Consider the following 18,850-nt stretch of genomic DNA (forward strand, 5'->3'; position numbering starts at 1 on the left):
AACAAAATAACAACATGAAAAAGCTCTGTAAGTATTAAAATGGAATGTCTCCTACAATAAACATTAAATGAAAACAGAATAGTAAGCTATTATTTGTATAAAAAAAGGAAAAAATACATATTTTTGTCTCCCTATCTATTTTACCTATCTCAAAGTTTTCTTTCACAAAGCATGAATAACACTTGCCTCCACGGAAGGTTTGAATTGCGGCGTTAGGAGATAGTTGGGAAAGGGCTTCTCACTTGTACCTTTTTCTACCTTTCAAATTGGAAACCACATGAAAGAAAATACTAGCTACTGAAAAAATACATTTTAAAAAACAAATGAAAATCACCCAGAGTCTAATTTATCTATTATATCAAGGTTAAAATAGTTTAATTTCCGTTTTAAATATCTACACATTAATACAAATTCTTACACTAGGAACACCTGGACAAACCTGAAATATGGCACATCGTGGCGGGGCTGAGATACCTGATCTTCATTTATTTCAAGTGATGGGACTTCTTTTATTGTAAGGCCATCTGAATTTTTAGTAGTCTCATCTTTATTTAAGACATGTTCTACATTCCCTACAAAAGACAAATTTTAAAAATCCTTTCATTCTTTTGTTGTTGAATTTTAACATTTTATTTCTGCTTCAATAATTTCATTTACCACATCTCCTCTAAAAGGTCTCAATGATTTCATCTCTTCAAATTTACATTTATTTTCTCCTTTTTCTCAGTCTGCATTCCTAATCCCAGATGTCTTTCCCCATATTTCCCATCTCTTCTAACCTTGTGGGGATTGAAAACAAATCTCTGATAAATCACAATCCAGAAGGCAAGTAAATATTTAATTAAAATACCATACCTTTATTCCAAACTGTTAGAGAACCCAAAGTACACTGTAGTTTATCTGAATCTTGATGTACTATCTGCATAGAGTAAGCTTTACATTGTTGAGCCAAAATTTCTTTTGTCACTTCTTGAGTCTTATCACTGAAAACAAGAGCAAAAATATACTTCTTGAACCATAAATCCTATACATCTAATTGAAGGATTTCAAAATTACATTGCTTTTTAAAAACCTGAGATAAAAATAGAAATGTATGGTGTTTTAAAGTTTGTTTATTTAATCTCTACACCCAGCGTGGGGCTTGAACTCATGACTCCATGATCAAGAGTTGCAGGCGCTTCTGACTGAGCCAGCCAGGTGCCCCAGAAGTATGTTCATTTTAAAAACAACATATCCGGGCGCCTGGGTGGGCTCAGTGGGTTAAGCCTCTGCCTTCAGCACAGGTCATGATCTCAGGGTCCTGGGATCGAGTCCCGAATCATGCTCTCTTCTTGGCAGGGAGCCTGCTTCCTTGTCCCTCTTTCTCTGCCTTCCTCTCAGCCTACTTGTGATCTCTCTCTGTCAAATAAATAAAAAAAATCTTAAAAAAAAATTTATATATATATATATATATATATATATATATATATACACACATATACATTCCAGAGCAGAAAAATTTAAACACCTATATAGTGGGGATGCCCATCTTTACTAATTGTAATGAGATCTAAAGATTTGAAGATCTCTTAGCGGAACAAACACTTAATAGTCTTGCTGCTGCTGAGCAGTTTCTAGTAAATTTGCCAACAGCCAGTCTACAAAACAATCTTGCCTTTTAAAGATTCCAAGTGATCCCACCATAAGGCCTGCCCCTCATTTTGCAAGTTAATCATTTTTGCCTTTAGAGGTAATTTTTCTAAAGTAATTCTCAGCAAAAAAACCACAAACAAAAGCCCATGTCTGAGCTACAGTATTATAGCAATTACTTCTTTCTAAAACTTTATTTATAAGTGATAAATAGTCATTTATTAAAAACAACAAAACACAAATTGTACTGTCAAAATAATGTTAATAACAATGCACAGGAAATAGCAAAAGTGTCAAATAGATTATTGTAGCTTCCTGAAGCATTTTTTTTTTTTTAAGATTTTATTTATTTATTTGACAGAGAGAGATCACAAGTAGGCAGAGAGAGAGAGAGAGAGGAGGAAACAGGCTCCCTGCTGAGCAGAGAGTCCGATGTGGGACTCGATCCCAGGACCCTGAGATCATGACCTGAGCCGAAGGCAGCGGCTTAACCCACTGAGCCACCCAGGCGCCCTGAAGCATTTTTTTAAAAACCAAAATTTCACGATTTACAAGTAAATAAACTAAATAAAAACTTTTAAAAAGCACTTGCTAAATCTAAGAAAGGCATTTGTTACCTATCTTTGCAAGAAATTCATTAACATTACATTCTTACACTTCTGTTTTTAAAGGGGTCCAGGCATAACTGGGTGTCAAGAAAGCATTGGCACTTCTGGGAGTCATAGGTGTTACTTGATAGGTCTTCAGGCCATCCAGTGGCTGAAACATAAAATCCTGAGGTGCAAAGGATTTCTTCCCTTTCATTTTTGCAGTGTTTGTCTTAGGTAAGTTCTCCATCTTTGGTAAGATTCCATCTGGATCCATTCTCTTAGTTGCACTGGTTTGTGAACCCAAAGTATTTTCTTCACTATCGACTTTGAAAGAAACGACCTAGTTGTGAGTAAACAGAATAGAGTGAGAATTCCTCTTCTGGGGATACAGTTGACCGATTCTTACAGGACTGAAAATGTGGAAACTGAGTTATATGTCCCACAAACATAATTTAAAAAGACAAACACAAACACAGTGAAATGAATAGAAGGAATCATAAGACCACCTGCAATAAACCATTACTATGATCCAGAAAGAGAGAGAACCAATCTTCGTTATAGGAATAAATAATAGTTTTAGGTGTTACAACACATTAAAATATATGAAAATTAAGGTGGAAAAATTAACTCACCTAACAAAAACAAAATCTTTTTACTTAGATTATGCTGATAATTACAATAGTTTCAGAATCAGAAATCCAATGTTTATTAGATGACTACTTCTGTCAAGTACCAAATCCTTTTTGCAAATAATCTTAATTATAAATAACCTTGTCATATAAGCAAAATTATTTTTCAGTGTTATACAGTAAGATAAACCATATAAAATGTGAAGCATATCTTCTTTTTCAAGTCAATTTGTTTTTTTTTTCACTTGAGATATAAATTAACATATAACATTACATTAGGTTTAAGTATATAAAATGATTCAATATTTGTATATATTGTGAAATGATCACCACAGTAAGTCTAGCTAATACCATACATAGTTATAAAGTTTTTTTTTCTTGTGATGAGAACTTTTAAGATCTACTCTCTTTGTAAGTTTCAAATATGCAATATAGAATTATTAACTACAGTTACCATGTAGTATGTTACATCCCAGGACTTACTTATTTTGTAACTGGAAGTTTGTAACTTTTGACTTCCCCGCATCCATTTCATGTAGTCATTTAAATATAATTTTTAGAAGTTTCTGATTTTCGACAAGATATGAACGGGAACCAGAGTATCTCAACCTGGACAAGAATTTAAGGGTGACAATGTCCCTGAGGCCAACATGGCAGTGAAAGTAAAAACCTAGGTTAACCCTTATGGAGGAAATCAATCTTATGGGAAGAACTATGAGATCCAGGTGCTTGCTTACAAAGATTTATCCTATACTGCCTTCCTTGGAGGAGCTAAGTTTGATTCTTATGAGAATCTAGCCAGGTTTCATACACTCTAGCAAAACTTTTATTTTTAGGGTTATGGAATTATAACGTGGATTATAAGCCAAGGAATTGGGTCCTCAAATTGGGGTCTCTTTTTTGAAGATTCTACTAGGGTCTATGCTAGATGCTGTCAGAAATTTAGCTTATTTCATGGGACACCTGGATGGCTCAGCCTGCTACCCATCTGCTTTCAGCTCAGGTCATGATCCTAGGGTCCTGGGGACTCCTTGCTCAGCCTGTTTTACCTTCAGCCTGCTGCTCCCCCAGCTTGTGCTCTCTAGCAAATAAATAAATAAAATCTTTAAAAAAAGAAATGTGTGTTATTTCATATTTATTTAAAAAGATTTTATTTATATAAAAAAAAAGATTTTATTTATTTATTTGAGAGGGAGACAGCACGAGCAGGAGGGGCAGAGGGAGAGGGAGAGAGAAAACATCTCAAACAGACTCCACACTGAGCATGGAACCTGACGCAGGGCTCAGTCCCAGAACCCTGAGATCATGACCTCAGCTGAAACCAAGAGTCGGATGCTTATCTGACTGTGCCACCCAGGTGTCCCAGATTATTTCATTCTTAAAACTACTTATATAAAGTAGTGCAAGTTAGAGATGGGAAAACAAACTCATAACTTGCCCAAGGTTATCTAGCTAATTGGAAGCAGAGACAATATTCAAAGTCATGTCTAAATGAATCCAAAGTCAATATATTTCACTCTACTCTATCTTATCTCTTAGTGAATTTCCGTGTGAAGGTTTCTGGCAGCTGCGTTATTATATTTATCTCCCGTTAACCAAATTATGCTTTCTCTAGCTATAAAGCTCTGAGGATGTAATACTTGAAAAACAACAAAAGTAAATCCTTTTGATGCTTCTTAATGGCTCAAGACGTTTTAACACACATGTAGCTTAACCCTCTTGAAACAGTTCAGTATGCTTAATTTCAACTTTATGAAAATAGCAATAAGATTTTCAAAGTATCTAGAAATAAATAGGTGTTTATACTTTACCTTGTCAGGTTTTGTTTCTATCTTTTTGGCAGGTCTTCCTTGATTTGGTGTCTTTCTTTCTGTTTCATTATCTAAAATAAAAGTGAAATAAGACAGCCATTTTGACTAGATAGAAAATACTGCTTTTAAAGGATCAGGTAATTTGGAAAAGGAAAAAAGGCAACAAGAAGAATGTATATCTTAAAGGATTTTTTGATAAAGAGTAATAAATGAGATAAAAACAGATGAAATTTCCTGCCAAGTATAGGCCATCTTTTTTCAAAACAAAACTAAGGTGTCAAGGTATTTTACTTTTGTCTCTGACTACCAAATACCTATTTGTTATAGAAAATTAGTAAAATAAAGAAAAGCACAAAACCCCCACAAAATAAAAAAAAAATAACCCAAGGGGTGCCTGGGTGGCTCAGTGGGTTAAAGCCTCTGCCTTCAGCTCAGGTCATGATTTCAGGGTCCTGGGATCGAGCCCCACATCAGGCTCTCTATTCTGCAGGGAGCCTGCTACCCTGCCCCACCCCCCCCCTGCCCTGCTGCTCTGCCTACTTGTGATCTCTGTCAAATAAATAAATAAAATCTTAAAAAAAAAAAACAAAAACACCCAAGATTACATTACTCAGTAACAATCACTGTTGACACTCTAGGATATATTTTTCCAGTTTTATCCTAGGTTCACATAGTCACATACATGTTTTAGGATTGTGATCATACTGCTCAGAATTTGATCTGTTATTCTTTGTGCACTTAATCTATTTAATTCTTTCATAACACTGTTCTTTGATGTTTTCATTGTATTTCGCCAAATGGACGGGCTCTAATTTATTTGGGTTATTCATTTCTCTCTTTGAAGCGCTGCTAACACCAGATCAGGTACTTCCATCTTTGAGCACCCACTGTGTGTAGTTGACTGCTGAGGCATGGAAACTACCTTGGGAACTGGAATCTCTTATTTCTTTGCCTCTTATCCAGAGTTCTACATGATGATTTTTAAAACTGAACTCAAAAGCATCAAAGACCAAAACATCCTAGAACAGCCATTGATCAAGAAATAGTTCTTACCTTTAGTAGCTCTTGCAACTGGCTTTTCTGTTATAGTAGAGGAGACGGTTCTGGCAATCTGCTTTGCTGCCTGAGTGGCTGATCGAGTCATTCTCATGGATGTGGTCATTACGGGCTGTGTGACTGTGAGAAAAAAAAAAACCAAATCAAATGTTTGCTGCTATTATTAAATTACTGTTGTGGCAACATCAGAGCTTATTAAGATATATAATATAATAACTGCTAAATTCCTACCTTTTTTCTCTTTGTCCAACACTTTTCTTTCAGAAGTTTGTCTCTGACCAGGTCGGATTGTTCGAACATCACTCCCATTATTAATCTATTTAAAAGATTAGGTGCTATGTGATTTAACTGCATAATGAATCAAATTGCCACTTTTTTGGGGGGGCAGTTTTCCAAGTCATTTTATTCATTCAACCATACAAAGATTCCCACACATCTCTGCTACCCCCACCTTCTTCTGAAGAGGAGTGGAGTGAGATGGAGAGAAGGATTGAGCAAACCCCATCCCCCCAGGGGTCACTTACAAAAGGGGGAAATGGGGGAGGGGGGAGACATCCTAAAAATAGCAATGAATAAATGAGGGGTAACAGAACCACAAACACAAGGCTGAGGCAATGCCAGGGAGGGCGGTGGGGGTGTGGGGTGGATATGGAACCCTTCATGAATTTGCATGCATCCTGCTGCAGGGGCCAAGCTAACCTCTGGATTGTTCCAGTTTTAGCGTATGTGCTAGCGAAGTAAGCAAATTGCTACATATTTTATCTGTAAATTGACCCCATATCTCAAGTCTGTTTATTGTAAATGACCTGGCAAAAAATCTACTTCCCCAAATAAAATGAGATGAAGAAAAAAGGTTTGTTTTATACAATGGAAATTTTCCTCACAGCTTCTTTAGAATCTTAGACTTTAGAAAATGCTAATAAGGGGCACCTGGGTGGCTCAGTGGGTTAAAGCCTCTGCCTTTGGCTCAGGTCATGATCGAGCCCTGCATCGGGCTCTCTGCTCAGTGGGGAGCCTGCTTCCTCCTCTCTCTCTCTGCCTGCTTGTGATCTCTGTCTGTTAAATAAATAAATAAAATCTTTAAAAAAAGAAAATGCTAATAACCTGAGCTATTAAAAATAGCTGTCTATAATCTTCTGAGAATCCTTAAACAAACCAGGCATGCTTTCACTTCAAGACCTTTGAATTGTGTCTAGAAACTTCTGGATAGAAAGCTCTTTCCCATGGTTCATTCTTCCACTCCTTCAAGACTTCACTCAAGATGCCACCATCTCAGTGAGGCCCTACTTGACTGCCCCAATCCAAATCCCACCTGACACCCACTCTAGTACTCCCCTTCTCCCTTCGCTCTTTTTTTTTTTTTTTTTTTTACCTCCTCTATAATACAACCATCTGATCTGCTATATACATTTTTTTTAACTGTCTATCTCACATGTAAGCTCAATGAAAACAAGGAATTTTGTTCATTTTGTTCACTACTATACCCTAGAGAGAAACGGGGTAGACTCAAATGTTATTGAATACATGAAATTCAGGTTCCTCACCTGATGAAGAGGCATACTATTTTCTTCCTTGCCCACATCCCTTTATTTTAGTAATTTAGTAATCTTCCTAATAACTTCAGTCACATGGTGTTTTGAAGACCTGTAAGTTTATAACACCCACCCTAGGTGCTCTATTTTTATATCCCTATCTATATTTTTGATGACATAACAGAATGCATAACAGTAACTGCCCAGTAAACAAAAGAGTGTGACATAGGTTTTAGCATACATCTCACAAAAGATGTCATGCAAAGATATTTTCAGTGAGTATTTCCTTAGTAGCCAAGACAGTTTTATCACCATTAACAATAATACAGATTTTGGTATCATTAACTCTAGCAAATTAATCACCACACTTAAAACTGGTATTAGATTAAAAACCAATTTACTCTGAGAAGAAAAGTACAATTTGTCATCTTTGAAACCATTACCTAATAATTGTCAACTCTACCTTAGTCTGCTCCATTTGGTCTTTGGCCTTTGACCTTGTAATCCGTTCAGAAGATGGAACAGCCTTAAAACAGTCAAAGAAAATAAAGTTTAAAAAATGAATTGGCAAAAAAAAAAAAAAATGAATTGGCAAAAGTTTAATTTCATGTCTCTCTTGAAATAAAATTTCCATTTTAAAGTTAAATTTTATCCTTGATCATTTATGGCAAAAAGATACTTGCCAACTTGAATTCCTATTTTTTTCTGGTTCTGGCTTGGCTTAAAGTACATTTAAATTAGCAGCTTCAAAACCCATTTCTTGGGGTGCCTGGGTGGCACAGTGGTTTAAGCCTCTGCCTTCAGCTCAGGTCATGATCTCAGGGTCCTGGGATCGAGCCCCACATCGGGCTCTCTGCTCAGCAGGGAGCCTACTTCTCCCCCTTTATGCCTGCCTCTCTGCCTTCTTGTGATCTCTCTCTCTGTCAAATAAATAAATAAAATCTTTTAAAAAAACCCCAAAAGCTCATTTCTCAGTGAGCCGAAAGAAAAAATTTCAAGCCATAATTTCCAGGTATTTGAACTCTCATTAATAAGATTTGCTGGACTTATTCAGAAGGGAGTAGATGAACAGACTAGAGTATTAGGATCTTTTGTTTTCTGTTTAATGAAAAGATACTATACAGCTTACTCTCCCGGCTTTTACAGTTTGCCTTCGAGCCTCATGATTATGCATTTCTCCACTGTCAATAAGAAAATGGAGACTTGATCACAAAATGTGGAAAAAAACTAACATGAGAAAGACTGATTAAAAAGTGGCAAGAGGGGCGCCTGGGTGGCTCAGTGGGTTAAGCCTCTGCCTTCGGCTCGGGTCATGATCCCAGGGTGCTGGGATCTAGCCATGCATCGGGATTTCTGCTCAGCGGGGAGCCTGCTTCCTCCTCTCTCTCTGCCTGCCTCTCTGCCTACTTGTGATCTCTCTGTCAAATAAATAAATAAAATCTTAAAAAAAAGGTGGCAAGATCTTTATCAATTTTATCAATATTTATCAATTTTATAAAAAATTTTTTAAAAAAGTTTTATTTATTTATTTAACACAGAGAGGTATCACAAATAGAGAGGCAGACAGAGAGAGGGGGAAGCAGGCTCCCCGTTGAGCAGAGAGCCCAATGTGGGGCTCGATCCCAGGACCCTGAGACCATGACCTGAGCCAAAGGCAGAAGCTTAACCCACTGAGCCACCCAGGCACCCCAACTCTGTAAAATTTCTTAGACATAATCAGATTTCTCTCTTAGATAAGAAGTCATTTTCTTCCCTAAATCTCAGGGGAAATCTAGTGCTAAAGAAATTAGGCCCTTCTTAGATTGCACGGCCACCAGAATTCAACAGTGGCCATCTAAATAAAATAAAAAAAAATTATTGGTGAATCTTATTACTTAATACCGTGATGGGTCTCTTGTTCCCAATACACACACTATAATATATATATTTCCTTAAGTTTTTCATTTTATTCCCAGCATACTTAACATACAGTGTTATATTAGTTTCAAGTATATAATATAGTGATTCAACAATTCCATATATCATTCCATGTTCATCATGACAAGTGTGTTCCTTAATCCCCATCACCTGTTTGACCCCCTCCCCTCACCCACCTCTCCTCTGCTTACTATCAGGTTGTTCTTTAGAGGTAAGAGTCTGCTTCTTTGTTTATCTCTCTTTCTCTCTCTTCCTTTGTCCATTTGCTTCCCCTTACATATATTTTGAACATTTTAAAATAGTTGTCTATAGTTTAGACCAATGATTGGTATCCTATCTAAAAAAGTCAGCTTAAATCTAATCCCTTCCAAGTCTTCTTTGACGTTCCTCCAAACATAAATAAACTCTCCCTCCTCTGATATATAGACTATATTTATCTCTATCATCCTACCTAAAAACTATTGTATTGATTTTGGGTCCCTTCCCTCTTATCCGAAGGTCATTCACAGATAATAGTCAAAAAATCAAAGATCATCTAAATAAATCAATGAGATGTGTGAAAGCCCAGAAAAACAGGCAGTATTCAATAGGTTTTATGTTATTCAGTTTATATTTAAATCAGTAATGAGTACACAGTCTAAGATCTTTTATACTTATCTTTAAAATAGCACATCACCAGCGACTGCCTAAATTACAAGTCCCACTGCTCCAGTTCAAATTTCATCCTTCCTGACTCACTGACCATTTTCTTTAGATCACCCCTCCCCCTATGCAGGGTTTCAGTACTCCAGCCACTCAGACCAGTCTTCCTCAGTCACTCACTGGAGCCTGACTTCTGCCCACTCTTTTCCTATCTCAAGAACCTATAAACTACATCAACAGACCTGATTTTACTAATTTACTATTTACTATTTACTAATAAGGATAGTAAATTTACCTTTCTTGGCTCAGCTTTCATAGTTGTCTGGTTTGATAACAGAAAACAAGGCATATCAGGCCTATAAAGACCCACTTTAAATACTCCTCGTTTAGCTTTCTCTCTCTGCTCTTTCAATTTCTGAAGCTGCTTTTCTTCTTTATATTTTTGGAGCATTTGCTTTCGTTGATCACCTAGAAGAGTTTTCACTGACCCTAGGTAGAAAAAAACCCACAGTATATAATACATTTCAGAAAAAAAAGTTAGGCAAATGTCTAACTTCTAACTTCGACTGCTGTTAAGAAATGCTTTCAGTAACTTCTGTTAATTCCTTAGCACTCAAACAAGTTATTTCAACCTCTCTTCTTTTAAAATTTATATTTCTTTGCCTTTGTCTTTTCAAATATTTATTAACTGCTTGCTACACAGTAAGCATGCATTACTTCACTTTTGAATTAATGTGCGTGTATGCTAGCCACCCTCCAAGTTGACCCCAATGATTCTCACCTCCTGGTGATGATGCCTGCATATCATCCCTTCCCACACTCAACAGGGCTGGCCTGGTAACCAACAACATACCATGAAATGATGGTTTTGACTCCCAAGACTAGTCATTATAGACATTGAAATGTTTGCCTTGGCCCCTCTTGGACTGCTTGCACTGGAGGAAGCCAATGGCCTTGTAGAATCTTAAGGGGACTTGAATGGCCCTATAAAGATGTCCACATGACAAAGTCCTAAGGCCTCCTGCCAGAAGCCAGTATCAACTAGCCAGTCATGGGAGTGAGTCATCTTAGAAGCAAACCACCCAGTCTGAGTCAAGCCTGCAAGATGCATCCCTGGATGACATCTTGACCGTGACCTCCAGCACCACTCATTTAAGCTGCACCCCAATTCCTGCCCCACAACAACTGTGTGAAATAATAAATGTTTTAATTGTTTTAAGCCACTAAGTGTTAGGTTAATGAATACCCAATATTAGGGCTACTTGTCAGTTTCTTCAGCTCAACTTGGGTTTCCATCTACATACTGTTTGTTTTAACTGGTTTGGGAAGAAGAGGCTATGTGCAAGACATGCTTAGGCAGTGTGAATAAGTAAGTTTTTGCCCTTGAAGGGCTCACAGCATCCTGGAGAAATGAACAGCTTCAGTCTGGTTTAGTATGAAACAAATAGGAGAATGCACACAATAGAGAATCAGAAAAAACCTCTCTATGGGAAGAGGAAAGGCTCCTCAGAAAAGAGAATACCTGAGAAAGTTTCTGAAGAATGATTCTATTTGCCTACTGGGTAAGGGTTAAAAATAATTCATGAAAATAATACCCCAAGTAAGTAAATTTACTAAAAAATAAGCATGTATTTAAAATAGGTAGATTTTTTTTATGCCATGTAAATTACACCTCAATAGCGTTGTTTAAAAAAAATAAAAAAAGCCAGAACAGAACATGCGAAAGCACAGATGCTGAAATGGTTAAGCAACAAAACCTCTGGATTCTCAACTTCTCCTCTAAATGTTCCCGTCATCTCTTGATCTGACTGAAACCTGGCTCTCCCTGAAGACAGTCTCCCCAGCAGTCCTCTCACATGGTTGACTGTTTTTTCATCTCACACCAGTGCTATCACTGGACCCAAAGAGGGGAGGTGTCCTCATCACTGCTTCCGTGATTTCCAGTGTAAAGATCTCACCTTTACATTTCATGTCATCAGATCCTACTAGCCAGTACCCCAGCTTGTCTTCTATAGGCCCTCCAAGTTTCCTCTTGTCCCTTGAAGGCTCTAGCTCCTAGCTCACTCTCACTCTCTCTGTCACTATCATAGTACAAATCTTGATGACCCCTCCAATACCCGGGCTTCTCAATTCTCAGGCTTTCTTTCCTCCAGTGATCTCCCGATGGTCACATCCCTGCCAGTATTTCAATCTTTCTGATGCTGTAAAAGATAACACTTACACACCACACTGGAGCAAACAGAGAGATTTGCTTATGACCAAACACAAGCAGCCAGAGAGAGATCTCGGACCAACCCATGTCCTTCCAGAAACGTCAATATTTTGTCACACCTGTATTCATTTGTAACACAATTGGCACCTTACTTCTCATGCTATGATCCTAATGAAAAAAGCTAGTCAGTTGTCCCACAGAATGTCCTGCACTGTATATTTGTTTGTCTGCTTTCTCATGTTTTTTATTCATTCCTCTAGCCTTCATGTTTTCTATAAACTGGAAATTATATCTACGGTTTTGATTAGACTCAAGTTTAACTTTTGGGGCAAGACTGTGTCCTGAGTGATGCTGCCAAAAACCTTGGAGTCATTCTGCTCTTCTTTCTTTATCAACCCTACATCCAATCCATTAGGAAATCTTATTGGTCCAACCTCCTAAGTCTATCCAGATTGCAACCACCTATCTTTATTGCTATCATTTTGACCAGCCATCATCAACTAAATTATTGTAATAGTCTCCTACTTGGGTTTTCCTAAGGCCATGCTTGCTATCCTATAATCTATTCACAACACAGCAGCCAAAGTGATGCTTCTAATACATAAATCAAATTTATATAAACATCTATTAATCCTTTCATAGCTTCTCATTTCATTCAGACGAAAAGCCAAAGTCCTTATGATGTCCCCTGAGGGCTCCACAGGGGTGGGAGCTACTACCCCTTATTCATTTTTCTCTAGCCATGCTTGCCTACTTGTTTTCTCTGGAACGCACCAGGCTCACTCCCACTTCTGGTCCTCAGCAAATGGAAAATAAACCAGATACTTTAATAGCATACTGAAAGGGTTAGACTTATTTGAGATTTTGGTCAAGGAATAGAGCATTTGAGTGAGCAAGAGAAGAGGCAAGGAGATGACTTAACAGAGTCATAACACCTCTGGTTCCCAGACAAAAAAATGTCTCGTTCCTTCTCGAAAAGCCATCCACTATCATTCTATGACCCCATTTTCATTTCCTCCCAAATTCTAAGAGATGTTGTTCTTTACTTTCTCCCCTTCAACTACCAGCCCATTTCCTTGACCTTCAAACATGCATGGATCACCTCATCTCAAAAAAAAAAAAATCCTTTAACACTTTTATCCAATTCTTTTCTCTCACTTTCCTTTAGAACCACAAACATGATAAATCCAGAAGAAATCTTTTAGCCCAACACTCTCATTTACAGACTTGATTAAGCTTGAATATGTAGGGAGTCTTGTAAGTGCTACATATAATAATGGTCCTAGAAATAATAAAATTGAAGTAGTGAACAGTTAAACAACTTAGCATCCCATTTCATTCTCTATAAAACTTCTAAAAAAAACTATCTCTGTCATTTACTCAGCACTTACCCCCGCTTTATTTCACTGCGATCCAACTCCTAATGCCTGCTATATAAAGCAACTAAATAGGGGTCCAGTGTTCCTGTTGGCAAAATTCGAAAGTCATTTCCCAGTTTTCTTCCTTCTTGTCTATAGCATCCCTTGCCATCTAAGACACTCTACTTTTATTATTTTTATCTTTTGCTGAGGTCATTCCTTTCTTCTTTAATTGGCTTTTTCCTTTCTAATGACTCTAAGTCCTTTTAACAAATCGCAAGGGCAAATTCTTTGCTCTTCTGAGAAACTTTCCCATTGATAATGTATCCTTATTTCAGTTCTATTTTTAATGCCCCTAATCAATTTCTCTTGTCAATAGTCATCTTAACTGCTCCAAAAGTAAGAACTTTAGGATTCCTATTAGTCAATATAGATAATACAGTGCTATAATTCTCTATAAGTGAATGGCTTTAGCCTAGCCAGGGACTTGCACAGCCTTTACCTTGAACAAAGAGCATTTAGTTGTAGAAAATACCAAGTTACCCAGAATAATGTTTCAAAACTCCATGCTTCTGTTCAGGATTTTCTTAATCTCAGGTATTAAACCAAATTTTATTCACTTTTCAAAGCATTTAAAGTTACAATGGACCTTTACTTACTTGGCTTGACACTGGCCTTTTCTGGAACAAGCTTTTGACAGGTCTCATCTAATTCAAGAAGACTTCTACTTTCCAAGGTTGGAATGTTGACATCTTTCAAACCAAAGTGTCTATTTCGTTCATATTCCTTATGCCTGTTTTCTTTTTGAGACAGTGATTTCCTATGAGCAATTCTGGTTCTAATCATGTCGATACTTAAATCCTTTCTGTGTCGACTGGCAAAATGTGATGAAGACATCCTATCAGAGGAAAAAAGAGACCAACTTCCATGGACTTTTATTATTTAAAAAACTGAGATTTCAATCCAACTCCCATCCTATCTCAGAGTCTTTGAAAATAAAAACATTAAAATACACACACACACACAAGGAATAAGTAGGTAACACTAAAGAGAGGGAAGGAGATTATCAAAAGATAAAACATATTTCTTATTTAGTTCTAAATAGGAACTTGCTTGACAGATGAAGGGAAGCCCAGGAAGCTATGGTCCAGAATATAAACAGGAGGCATTAAGAAGTTAAAAAAAAATTATAAGCACACTATACTATTCAACAAGAATAATTAAGAAAGTCTGCCAGAAAACTCCAGATACAAGAAAAATTTGCAAAAGAAATGCAACAAATTAAAATGTTACAGGATTTAAAGCAATCAACAGAGTCTAAAAATAAGAATGCATATGACCTGGATGCCAATTAAGATTCTTCTTCAAGAGCCATGGGGAAGTGACAAAGGACTGTGGTTTTGTTTTGTTTTCTTTCTTTCTTTCTTTTTTTTTTTTTTTAAAGTAAACTCTACATCCAACCTGGGCCTCGAACTCCCTACAGGGAGGTGAAGAGTCCCACATTCTACCAACTGGGCCAGCAGGGACCCAAGGACTGTGCTTTTCATGAATCCTCCTTTAGTATTTGATTTGTCACCTCCTGCCAAGTATGAATTTACTACATATGAAAGAAAAAAATAAAACTTATGATTAGTTATTTTAAAATACAGCATAGCATTATACACCGCAGAGAAAGGAAGGAGAGGGAGAAAGAGAACGAACACTAAAGGGATATTTAATAATCACTTAAACCCTAAAAGATAGTATTACCGCCATTATACAGATGAGGTAAATTAACTGCTCCGGTTAGCACGGCTAAAGGATGGTGGAGAGGGCATCCCAGGTCAGGCAGCCTGGCTTTTCGCATACATCTAAGCTCTGTTCTTTGACTTCCTGGAGTTTCTTCGAGCTTGAAAATCTAGAAATACCTTAGTCTTGCTTGCCTAGAAGTTCTCAGCCGGGGTGTTTTCAGTTTTCACAGGATCTGAGAAGAGCTACGGGAACTTAAATTTGGGGCCAACAGGACTTAGCGGTACCTACTAAATACTGTCCCGCCCCGAAGGCTAATTACGCCCCGGTGGCGAAACGCTGACTACTACCACACAGGTCAGGGCAACAAATATTTACCCTCCCGGAGAGCTGCGTCATCAACTACAGGAAGGACTTGTAACACGGTCCTCGAGGAGACTCCCCTGAGCTGCGCGTCTAGCCCACCGTCTCGGTCCTCCGAGACTTCCAGACCTTCTACAAAGTGGGCCCGCTCCTTCCCGCCCGCTCCCCAGCACCCACTTACCTGAGACAGCTTCTGGAGTCAAACCTCAACTGAACTAAAAGTAAAGAAACCTTTGGGTCTGAAGGACGCTGCCGCCTCAGAAGCAGGAACAGAGGCCCGTAATCCAGAGCTCCGCAAAATTCAAACTTCCCGCACCGAGCCTCTGATTGGAGGGGTTTTAACCAATACTTCCGGGAAAATGCCCGCCTCTTCCCTTCGAAGAGGCTTGCGATTGGTTTGCGCCTGGCGATATTTGAATTGATTGAAAGGTGAACGGACGGTTCAAAGGATGGGTGTGAGTGGAATGAATGGGCGGGTCTGCAATTGATGAGAGGCGGAGCAATGGGATTTCTGGGCCTGGGCCCACGTAACTGCCGTAGGAGTCATACGTACTCCCAGGATCCCCAGTGTCCGAGGAAGGATCTTGGCTTCCGGAGGAAGAGGAGCTTAGAGTTTCCAGGGCTTTTTAATTCCCTGTTTAGTCACAAAAATCAGAGTTTATCGGACTGTTTTCCTCAACGTTTCAAAGGAGGGACTTAAGCCATCAAATTCTTATTTTACTGTGTAGTGTCAACTTTTTTTTTTTAAGATTTTATTTATTTATTTGACAGAGATCACAAGTAGGCAGAGAGGCAGGCAGAGAGAGAGAGAGGAGGAAGCAGGCTCTCTGCTGAGCAGAGAGCCCAATGCGGGGCTCGATCCCAGGACCCTGGGATCATGACTTGAGCTGAAGGGAGAGGCTTTAACCCACTGAGCCACCCAGGCGTCCCTAGTGTCAACATTTTAAGGGTGCCAGTGTTTGTTTTGTTTTTAAGTATGCTCCATGCCCAGGGAATCCCAACTTGGGGCTTGAACCCCGGACCCTGAGACCAAGACTTGTGCTGAGATAAAGAATTGGATGCTTAAGGACTGAGGCACCCAGGCACCCCCCAGTCTTCCCCCGCTCCTCCATTTTTTTTTTTTTTAAATTTAAGTAAAATTCAAATAGAGTGAAAAACAGGTTTTTTAAAGTGTATATTTGATGAATTTTACTAAATATAAAGAGCTGTGTAACCACCACCCAAGAGTTCCTTCAAGCCCCTTTTCAATTGCCCACCTTTTAGATGATAGACTCCTCTGATGTCTATCATAAAAATAAAGGTGGTAGGTTTTTTTTCACATCCCCCTTTTTTCTCTCATGTTTTCGAGATCCATCCCTATTGTGAGTGAATCAACATTTAGTTGTTTTGATTATCAAAAAGAATTCCATTGTGTATAACTGACCCTTTAACAATATGGGTTTGAACTACATGGGTCCATTTGTTTGTTGTTTTCTTTTTTAAATATAAATACAGTACTGTAAATGTATTATCTTTTCCTTATAATTTTCTAACATTTTCTCTAGCTTACTTTCTTGTAAGAATAGAGTGTATAATACCTATACAAAATATGTTAATGAACTGTTTATGTTATTGGTAAGCTCCTATCAATTAGTAAAGTTCTAGGAGAATCAAAAGTTATACTCTGATTTTCTGCTGTGAGGGGGTTCATACCTCTAACCCCCTGTAGTTTAAGGATCAAATGTACTTTGCTTACCTATTCACCTACCAATGGGCAGTTAGATTGTTCCAGTTTTTGGTTATTATTAATGAAGTTGCTATAAACATTCTTGTACAAGTCTTTTTGTGGGCATGTTTTATTTCTCTTGGGGAAATATGGATGTGGAATTTCTGGGTCGTTGTAGGTAAACTTAATTTTATAAGAAATTGACAAGAAGTTTTCCAAAATGGTCAGACCATTTTACCTTCCCACTTGTGATACATAAGAGCCCCAGTTGATGGATATGCTTGCTAACATTTGGAATCATCACTCTAATTTTAACTCCTCTAATGGAGGATAGTGTAAGAAAGGGAGGCAGGGACAACGTTTCCCCACCCCCTTCACCACCAAGAGGAAACTACCCTTAAAAAAGCATTGGGTGACAGGAGCATGGAGAGTTAATCATATTTAAACAGCCTCCCAACATTCTCATAAAAACCTCTAGACTTAGAAACTCCAGTGGCAACCCTTTTGGGTCTCCTCCCTCTTAGGGAGCTTTTTGTTTTTGTTTTAATATTTTATTTATATATTGGACCGAGGGAGAGATCACAAGTAGGCAGAAAGTCAAGCAGAGAGAGAGGGGGAAGCAGGCTCCCTGCTGAGGAGAGAGCCCATTGTGGGCTTGATCCCATGACCCGAGACCATGTCCTGAGAGGAAGGCAGAGGCTTAACCCACTGAGCCACCCAGGTGCCCCCCTCTTGGGGAGCTGTGTACTATCACTCAATAAACTTTGCTTTGCAGCCCACTTCTCTGTTTGATCTACCTCTTCATTCCTCAAAGCAGCATGACCAAGAGCCGTGGGCACTAAAGGAAAAGAAATCCTGAAATATCTCTCATAGGTGTGAAATGGTATTGAGTTTTAATTTTGTAGTTCCCCAATGTCTAATGATGGTGACCATCTTTTCATGTACTTATTAACTATTTTTATGTCTTGTGAAATATTTCTTCAGTTCTTTGGCCTGTTTTTAAAATTGGGGTTATCTTTTAAAATTTGGTTGTCTTTAAAGTATTCATTTGTAGTAGTTCTATCTCTTCTGAGTGCAAATCCTTTGTCATATATATATGTATTTTGAATATATTCTTCCAGGCTGTTGATTGACTTTTTCAAAATAATAAACTTTTAGTATGATTTCAGATTAACAGAAAAATTATAAAAATCATAGAGTTCCTGTAAGTCCCACATCCATTTTCCCATTACAGTTTCTCAGAACTTTCCTTGTTTTTGGTAAACTTGACAATTTTGAGGAGTACTAATCAGATATTTTGTAGAATGCCCCTCAGTTGGAATCTGTCTAATGTTTCCCGCATGATTAAGCTGGGGTTATGGGTTTTTGGAAGGAAGACCATAGAGGTGAAGCATCATCCCCATTATATCACATCGAGTATGTAATATCAACATGACTTATCACTGTTAATGTTAAGCTTGACCACTTTTTTTAGGTGGTGTTTGTCAGAATTCTCTACTGAAAGATTACTAATTTTCCTCCTTTCCAGACTGTTCTCTTTGGAAGGAAATAACTATGGACAGCCTACTCTTAAGGAATAGGAGGTTATGCCCCATCTTCTGAAGGACAGACATTTTAAACATAAGCTATTTGGAATGGTTTGCATGGGAGATTTGTCTTTTCTCTATTATTTATTTAT

At 38.0% G+C, this 18,850-nt stretch overlaps 1 protein-coding gene and 1 non-coding gene across 3 annotated transcripts in view; both read right to left on the reverse strand.

Annotated features, from left to right (window-relative positions):
* DLGAP5 (DLG associated protein 5) overlaps nt 1-15,775 on the reverse strand; it is a 39,011-nt gene extending 23,236 nt beyond the window's left edge. Inside the window, exons 1-10 of one of the 2 annotated variants that reach the window (XM_059373257.1) lie at nt 15,649-15,775; nt 14,036-14,274; nt 10,102-10,295; nt 7,711-7,773; nt 5,947-6,031; nt 5,713-5,835; nt 4,660-4,730; nt 2,285-2,559; nt 856-983; nt 440-572 (exon numbers count right to left, since the gene is read on the reverse strand). In XM_059373257.1, coding sequence (XP_059229240.1) covers nt 440-572; nt 856-983; nt 2,285-2,559; nt 4,660-4,730; nt 5,713-5,835; nt 5,947-6,031; nt 7,711-7,773; nt 10,102-10,295; nt 14,036-14,273 — 1,310 coding nt within the window. In that variant the 5' untranslated portion in view covers nt 14,274; nt 15,649-15,775. Of the gene's footprint in view, nt 1-439; nt 573-855; nt 984-2,284; nt 2,560-4,659; nt 4,731-5,712; nt 5,836-5,946; nt 6,032-7,710; nt 7,774-10,101; nt 10,296-14,035; nt 14,275-15,125; nt 15,573-15,648 lie in introns of those variants that run through there. The other variant, XM_059373258.1, reaches the window with a different exon arrangement.
* On the reverse strand, nt 6,358-6,460 carry LOC132000457 (U6 spliceosomal RNA). Its single transcript, XR_009399318.1, has one exon. It is a non-coding gene; the product is annotated as a U6 spliceosomal RNA (small nuclear RNA).
* Nucleotides 15,776-18,850: the final 3,075 nt, after the last annotated feature.

The sequence above is a fragment of the Mustela nigripes genome, chromosome 13, assembly GCF_022355385.1.
Source record: "Mustela nigripes isolate SB6536 chromosome 13, MUSNIG.SB6536, whole genome shotgun sequence".
Classification (NCBI taxonomy): Eukaryota; Metazoa; Chordata; class Mammalia; order Carnivora; family Mustelidae; genus Mustela; species Mustela nigripes.